The sequence below is a fragment of the Rhincodon typus genome, chromosome 13 (assembly GCF_021869965.1).
Source record: "Rhincodon typus isolate 14 chromosome 13, sRhiTyp1.1, whole genome shotgun sequence".
In the NCBI taxonomy this organism is placed as follows: Eukaryota; Metazoa; Chordata; class Chondrichthyes; order Orectolobiformes; family Rhincodontidae; genus Rhincodon; species Rhincodon typus.
Window position 1 is genome coordinate 44,978,204 of NC_063344.1, and position 8,949 is coordinate 44,987,152.

The window sequence follows — 8,949 nt, forward strand, 5'->3', positions numbered from 1 at the left end:
TGATCACACTCCCTGAAGGTTCCCCTGTTCCATGTAGATGCAATATTTTTTGTGTTTGTACTGAGTTTCTTTTCCTTAGCACAGTGTCCTTCATTTAAAAGTTGAAGATATATTTCTGTAGGTCCAGATAATCCTTTTATAAAAGTTATAATTGAATCGTAAAATGTTGACCTCAGTATGAGCCTCAGTAAGACTTTTGATAAAGTCTCACATGGTAACGTGATTAAGGAGGTAAAAGCCCACGAGATTCAGGGCAATTTGTCAAGTAGATCCAAGTTTAGCTTATTGGCAGAAATAAGAGAGTGATGGTCAAAGGATGTTTTTGTGCTTCGATGCCTGTGTCCCTTGGTGTACCACAGGGTTCCGTTCTGGATCCTTTCCTGTTTGTTGTTAACATTAGTGACCTAGACATGAATGTAGAAGTTGTCATCAGTAAGTTTGCAGATGACATGCTAATTGGTGGTATGGTAAATAGCAAAGAGGAAAGTCTTAGACTATAGGAAGATACAGATCGGCTAAATAGTGGTAAATGATCTTAAATCCAATAAGTGTGAGGTGATGAATTTAAGGAGAATAACAAGGCAAGAGAGTACACATTGAATGATAGCACCTAATTGGTACAGAAGATCAGAGTGACCATGTTCACAGAGTGATTCATCGATCATTAAAGGGAGCAGGACAGATATATAAGATGGTATGTGGGATATTTGTCTATATTAGTCAAGTCATTGAATTCAAGAACATGGAAGTTATGATGGAGCTGTATAAAACATAAGTTTGGCCACAATGGAATACTGTGAGCAGTTCTGGTTACTACACTACAGGAAGGATTTGATTACATTAGAGAAAGTGCAGAAGAGATTCATCAGGATGTTAGTTGGGCTATAGTGATCCAGCTATGAAGAAAGGCTAGATAGGTTGTGGCTATTTTCCTTGGAGTAGAGAGGCTGAGAGAGGATTTCATTGAGGTGGACAAAGTTCTGATGGGCATAGACAGGATAGATTGAGTTAACCTCTTCCTTTTAGTAAAGTGGTCAATAAGCAGCAGGAACTGTCTCAAGGTAAGGAGCAGGAAGTTGAGACGAGAACTGAGAAAAAAAAATTCCGTCAGAGTGTTGAGAATATCTGGAACTCACTAGCTGAATGGCTGGTCGAGACAGGAACCAACAAGACATTTCAGAATGATTTAGATGAACATCATGTACCAACCCACCACGTACATGGCACATACTCATGCGACTCAGCCAATATTGTCTCTCCCATATGCTGTAAGGATGCCCCGAGACATGGTATATTGGTGAGATCATGCAGACACTACAACAACGGATGAATGGGCACCGCGCAATAATCAATAGACAGGAATATTCCCTCCCTCTTCAGAGGCAAGGGCATTCAGCCTCCAATCTTTGGGTAAGCATCCTCCAAGGAAGCCTTTGAGATATTCAACAATGCTGAATCACCGAGCAGAGACTGATAGCCAAGTTCTGCACCCGTGAAAATGGCCTTATCCGTGATCTTGGGTTCATGTCGTGCTACATGTGACCCACCGCACTGTTCTATATCTGTAAACCCTTCCTCACTGTCCTGTTTTGATAGCATCACCTTGCTAAATTAGCTTGTACAGTTTTGGATTACTTATTACTTTGGTTAGACCCTCGGCATATGAACCTTATGTCCATCATGTTATTCCAGTCATTTAGTTTGTCTCCAGCATCATCTTATTTTTATTTTTTTGTAATTATCCCTTTGTCTCATTTAATTGGATTATACGTCATCCCTTTACTTGTTATTCAGCTGTTGACACTTTACTCACACTGTCTGATACTTTTGATCACCTGCAGAGACTTATTATTCAACACTCCACTCAAACCATTTGTACAGTCTTTTGATCTCTCTGCCCTTGATCTCTCCGCCTATAAATTCTGTGTCCGTGCTACCCTCTCACTTCACCTGATGAAGGGGCTGTGCTCCAAAAGCTTGTGATTTCAAATAAACCTGTTGGATTATAACCTTGTGTCATGTGACTTCTGACTTCATTAAAAATGAATTAGCCATGTTTCTTTAGTCAACAACAAGTAGCAGACTTATTTCCAAAATAAACTGACTCAAATAGAGATAAAGAATTTATTGACAGTTTGGATTATGCAAATGTATACCCTTTCAAAACACACACACACAGTCACACACACACACACTCACACACACGCACCTCCAAAACAAAAATGAAAATTCTGCAGAGTGTTAACTTGATAATACATTGACCATGTAATAATTAATCTCATGCTAAAAGGTGAAGTTGTGGTTGTCTCAAATGTTGTCTTGCTTTCGAAGCTCTACTGTAGCCACAAGTTGCTGACACTGGATTGTCTTCCTGGAACAATTGTAATTGGCTAAATTCCACTTGTTTCAGATTGTGGAGTAGATTCCAAGAAAATCTTCAGGAACTCTTCCAGAGCATTAAAGATAACCTCTGCTGTGTGTTCAGCTCATTCTCCTTTGCTGAGAGAAGTTGAAAAGAATGAGAGTGAGGGCAAGCAATGGGCTGTTGCTTTCTGGTAGGTCTTAAATTCTCTGTCACTGTAATTCATAACTGCTCTTTGTATAGTTGCAATTTTGCTGCTGTTGTACGCAGTGCATTTTTGTTGGCAAAGTGTGCTTTCTTTTAAAGTTCAACATGTATTTGGATGGACCTACAATTTTTAGAAGGTGATATTTAGATCACATCTCTTCACAACACAACCTCGTCTAATTGGTTTCTAGAATTTCAGAATTCACTGAATGCTTTTTAGCTAATTTAGCTCCAATTTCCAAAACAATTTCTTCTATTCTGATTCTATTAAACAATCATTCATAACCTCTTAAGGCACATGACCCCAAACTTTTAAGTGTAATAGGCTTTCATGTGCTTCAGTTACATTTATCACATTTTCTATGGTTAAACCTTAATTCCTAAATCTAAAAATTATATACTAAAACACATGGAACTGTGACCTATACATTCACAATACAGAGCTGTAGGGTTTTCAGACCTTTTGAGATTGACAGTACATATAATTTTTGCGCTTTTCAGTTGGATCACAGCCATTATATAAATAGCTCACATTGGAGGTAAGTGTGGGAAAGCAAAAGTCATGAAGGAAGTAAGTGGAGAATGATTATAGGTGAGACAGAAAGCAGAAAGGTTAAAGCATGTACAAAAGAAGCTGAAATAGTCCAGAAGAATCATTTAAAAAGATCTATTACAGCCCAGACTTCTGGTCTCCTAATGTATATTTTAAAAATATATATATTTATATATTTAAAACTTCTGTATTTTGGCTTATTTGTACATATACTGGAAGATCACACATAGCATTGCTCATTGTACTTTGGAGAATGCAAACTTCTGATATTTTGCTCTAATTTTGCAAAGTTCTGCTGCAACAATGTGAAATAAGAGTTAGTGTTGCAGGTGAGACAAAACCGCCTTTTATTATCAGATTATTGAAATGAGGTCCTATAATACTTTTCACAGCTTTAACAAGAGATCTGCCAGTGTCATCCAGAGTATCTGTATAAAATGCACAATTTTGGCTCAGCAGTACTGGCCTAATTTGATTATTTGTTAAAGCAAAGTTGAGGTTGAAGTTTAGCACTTTCTTTAGAGTGTGTATTTATATCTGTTTTGATTATTTTTGCACACTTTTAACATATGTGTCGATGGCTTTTTGTACAAGCCTTCAAGCTTATTGAATAACTCTTCTGTAATATTAACAATTATTGCTGCAAAATGAATTGTAGCTTTCAACTTTAAACAGTGAGAGTCCCGTTGGCAGTTCCCATGTTACAATATAAATTAAATGAAAAGAACAAATTTTGAGCGAACAATGCCATCAGATTCAACAATATGTGCAGCAGCAACATGTTCACTGCTGTTAATTTGTTAGGTGATGTCTATACAAACCATGCTATATGGAAATGTCAGTGGCAACTAGTGATCACTGCTGATAGCTGATGGACAAAGTGGGCTGAAAAACTGATTTCTATAACTGTAAAGATCACCATGTCATTGAAGCAAATTGAAGAACTGTGGAAGCTGAAGATCTTAAACAAAAACAGAAATTTCTGGAGAAACTCAGCAAGTCTGGCTATCTGTGAAGAGAAATCAGACTCAATATTTCAAGGCCAGTGACTCTTCTTTAGACTTGAGTTTCTCCAGCAATTTCTGTTTTTGTTTCACCGTTTTATTAATCTTGTGGAAAAAAAATGGAATGTTCCAAACCATCGCATTTGGCAACCAACAGGCAAGTAAGTCTTCAGTTCAATGTTTACTAGAGGAAGCAATTTTCCAAAAGGCAAAAAGATATAACTGGAGGTTGCATGAATCCAGAAAGCTTCCAAAGAGAACATAAAAACATAAGAAACTACCAAGTTAGCTCTGCCATTCTATGATCTGGTAATCTTCAACTGCATTTTCTTATCTTTTCACCATAACCTATGATTTCCTTTCTGGTCCTTTCCTTCAGGATCCCATACTAAAACCAGTAAAACCAGTGTAATATACAAAATACCATGCAAGGACAGTGAGAAGCACTACATAAGTCAAACTGGAAGAAAACTGACAATACGGATATATGAACACCAATTAGCCACCAAGAGACACGACCAATTCTCACTTGTCTCGCTACACACGAACAAAGAGGGACACAAATTTGACTGGGACAATACATCCATAATCGCACAAGCCAAACAATGACACAGCATGGAATTCCTGTATACCTGGTATTCCAACCAGAATTCCATCAACAAACATATTGTGTACAAACCACTGAGAAACAGAACCAGAAGTGGTAGCAAACACACAACAAACTGAGACATATAAATAACAAATGGGACAGAACACCAACACTTCACCGGAGGTGCACTGATGATGTTACCTAGCAGGGTGATGAAACATTTGCAACTGAACCTACTGGCTCAGCAAGCATGTCTACAACCTCATCCACAACACAAGCAACATGTCTTATATAGTTTTGGCAAGAGTTCTCTATTATTATATTCTATTCCCTTTGAAATAAGGACTTCCCTATTACCTACTGAACTTAAATGGTACTTTATTGTGATTTATGCACAAGGACTCCCAAATCGCTCTGTGTTGCCGCTTTCAGAAGTCTTTCTCCATTTAAATAATATTCAGCTCCTCTGTTCTTCACATTCTCCCATGTTATATTCTACTTGTCAAAGTTTTGCCCACTCACTTAACCTGTCTGTATCCTTCTGTAGCTTTTTTATGTTCTTCACACTTATTGCCTTCCCACCTATTTTTGTGTCATTTGCAAACATGGCTGTAGCACATTTACTCCCCGCATCCAAGACATTTATATTTACTATAAATAATTGTGGCCTTAGCATTAATCCACATAGTACTCTACTATTTAGAGGTTGCCCTCGTGAAAATGGAACCCTTATCCCAACTCTCTTTCATTTATTAGTTAGCCATTCCTCTACTCTTGCTAAAATATTACCCACAACACCATGTGTACTTCTCTTATTAAACAAATTAAGGTGCAGTACCTTATCAAACACATTTAGAAAAATCAAATACATTACATCGACTTGCTTGTTACCTGCTTGTTACCTCCTCAAATAATTCAAATAAATTTGCCAGGCATGATTTCCCCTTCATAAAGCTGTACTAACTCTACTTGATTGTGTCATGTATTTATAAATACTTTGATGTTATATCCTTTATAATAGACTAACATTTTCCCAATGACAAGTGAGGACTGGGTTTACTTGCCTGTTCTTTGTCTCATTCTCTTTTTTGAATAAAGGTGGCAGTTTTCCAATCCTCTGGGACCTCTCCAGAATCTAAAGATTCCTGGAAGATTACTACCAGTGCACCCAATATCTCAATAGCTCCTTTCTTTAATATCCTTGGATGCATCACATCAAGTCCAAGGCACTCTTCAACTTTTAACTCTATTACTTTCTCTGGTACTCTGTACTTTATCCTATATTTCTTTCCTGCCCCAGTTTTGGTCTCTTGATTATTTAGTATACTTGGAATGCCATTTGTGTCTTTCATATTTCAGACTGATGCAAATTATTAAGTAGATTCCATATAAAATAAAAAGTTAACAATTTCATCTCTTTGAAGTCTTTCCAACATGTGATACTCCCACATTGAACAATAAAATGTTATGCTATGATGAACATTAGGCACAGACAACATTCCAACATAGTATGTCGCTAAGGACAGGTAACTTATGTAACTTAGTTCTTGTAGCTGCAGCTACGATGCCAATTAATCAAACAGATGATGATCTACAGAGGCAATACATTTACGGCTGTGAATTTGAATTATTAATCAAGTGTCAACTCTGCCAACGATATGTCTTCAGCAGCTTTGCTTTATCATTTCCGTTCCACTATGTGCATTACGAAGGGCTATATTTGGCTGGCAACATTTGACCTGGTGCACAGCTGGGCTTTAACTCTGATACCTGTGCCAAAAATCCTGTAAGGTCCCAGCAGTGGTGAGTACATCTCCTGCTGATGAGCACTCATGTTAACCTGAGATTGGTGCCATAATGGTGTAGTGCATACATAATGAGGTGAGCAGTGTAACATTACATGAGAAAACTCATAGGGAGAGCCTTCCATGAAACTCTCCAAAATTCAGACTTTGCCGATTTTTGGTAAACTTCAGTCGAAGGAATTTCACACTGCACTCAGACAGTGTGTCAAAACGGAGACTATCTTACCTTCTCCTTGCACCCATCAGTCTCAATGGGGCTGCTAAGGCTGCAGAACTGTCAGTGTGCTGATTCGATGAGCCCTGTCACTGCCAGTTAAAACAACACAATTGAGAAAATAAAAACTGAAAGAACAGTGGATGCTGTAAATCAGGAACCAAAACAGAAGTTGCTGGAAAAGCTCAGCAGGTCTGGCAGCATCTGTGAAGAGAAAATCAGAGTTAACGTTTCAGGTCCGGTGACCCTTCCTCGGAACTGATGGTAGCCGACGTTTTCCCAGCTACCATCAGTTCTGAGGAAGAGTCACCGGACCCGAAACGTTAACTCTGATTTTTTTCTTCACAGATGCTGCCAGACCTGCTAAGCTTTTCCAGTGACAATTGAGAAGATTATTTGCATGGTCCATACCTGGCCAGCATGGGCTTAAGGAGGCGTATGGTCAGGATGTCAAGATTTACTAATTTCCAGAAAATCCCAGCCAATGTGCTTGTAATGAATAGATCCTGCAGCATTCCTTGTATTATTTTTCTTTGTGGATTCATTGTGCCAGTTTAGTGACAAAACAGTGCCGAGTAGTCAGATACCCACTAGAAATTTGGTTGAGACTGGCCAAATTCAAGATAATGAAATAACTTAAATAGCAATTTAAATGATGTCAATCAATAAAGGAGCATGAATTAAAACAGGAATTAGAATACAAATCTTAAAACTGGGTGAGTTTAAAAGTTGTATACCTTGCCAATTGCAGTGACACTTTAAGACTTTGTACTTTAAAAATAAGGCATATTTTGGTTACAAATGAACACAGAAGTCAATGTGAGATAACAAGGTGTAGAGCTGGATGAACACAGCAGGTCAAGCAGCATCACAGGAGCAGGAAGGCTGACGTTTCGGGCCTAGATCCTTCATCAGACAATGTGTTAAGGATAATTAAATAATGACCTTTTAAAATATTGGAAGATTCACAGAAGCAACCAACATTTAACCTACAATAAATAGTTACCAGTCAATATCCAAACAGATACACTTCCACAAAGTAACTCTAGCGTGATTCTTCACATTTTATTTACACAATTTATGATATACTAAACTTATGTAATATTTTACCTTTATATCACTGTATCTGAGTCCATGGAGCCGATGATATATGCAAAAAGCTACTTATGATATGTTGATTATCTCAGTGTGCACTTTCTATCTAATTAGTTACTTATCAACATTTGTAGCATTTATAGCAGGAGATTTTGGACAAGTATCAAAATAAAAACTGAAGGTTCCTGATCATCGCCCGGTATCCAGTCCTACTGAACAAAGCCTAACAGGAGGAAGGTTTTACCAAACGTAAGTGTTTATCTTTATGTTAGCTTTTGCTTTATTTATAAATTTGGTATTTCTTTCAAGTCTTTATCCGCTGATCTGTTCAATATAATGCGGAAAATGCTGAAAATTCTCAGCAGATATCTGGCACTGGAAATAGAATTAACTTTTCAAGTTAATGACCTTTCCTTGAAACTGGGAAAGTTCTAAACATAATAGGGTTTTAGCAAGTACAACAAAACAAAAAGGAGGTCAGCATTGCAGGGGGACAAAAGTAAAATTAAATGGTGAAAGGTTTTATAATGCAATAATTAAGGAAACAAAAGAGGAGGAATGAATGGCAGAACAATGAACAGCTGCCATCCAAAAGCAAAAACAACCCAAAAATAATATGTAAACTCAATAAGGGCATGGATTTATAGTCTTAAATTGTTGAACTGTGTGGGTCCAGAAGGCTGTAAACTGTGATCAAAACATAAGGGATTGTTCCTTGAGGTTATATTAAGATTCTTTACAATATTGTAGGAGAATGAAAACTGAGAAGTCAACATGACAGCAAGGTGTGAGTTATAATGGCAGGAAATCAGAAGCTCAGAATTGCAGACTGAAACAAAGTATTTCAAAAACAGTCTTCCAATCTGCATTTAGACTTGCTGGCATTGAGTAAACTCCATTGTGAGTATGCAGTACACTAAATTGAAAGAAGTACTGATAAATTGCTGTTAAACCTGGAAAAAATGTTTGGCTCCTTGGTGGTGAGTAGAAAGGAGGTAGAAGGATCCACATTGCATCTCCTGTGCTTGCTTGTGGACTGTGTGGTGGTGCCATGGCTGCTCAGTGGTTACCACTGCTATCTCTAGGGATCCAGGTTTGATTCCAGGCTTAGTAGGAACTG

The 8,949-nt window shown here is 37.7% G+C and overlaps 1 protein-coding gene across 1 annotated transcript in view; it reads left to right on the plus strand.

Annotated features, from left to right (window-relative positions):
• Positions 1–332: 332 nt before the first annotated feature.
• The window catches only part of si (sucrase-isomaltase (alpha-glucosidase)), a 115,785-nt gene continuing 107,168 nt past the window's right edge, over positions 333–8,949 (plus strand). Inside the window, exon 1 of the mRNA XM_048604111.1 lies at positions 333–467. Coding sequence (XP_048460068.1) covers positions 333–467 — 135 coding nt within the window. The remainder of the gene's footprint in view (positions 468–8,949) is intronic.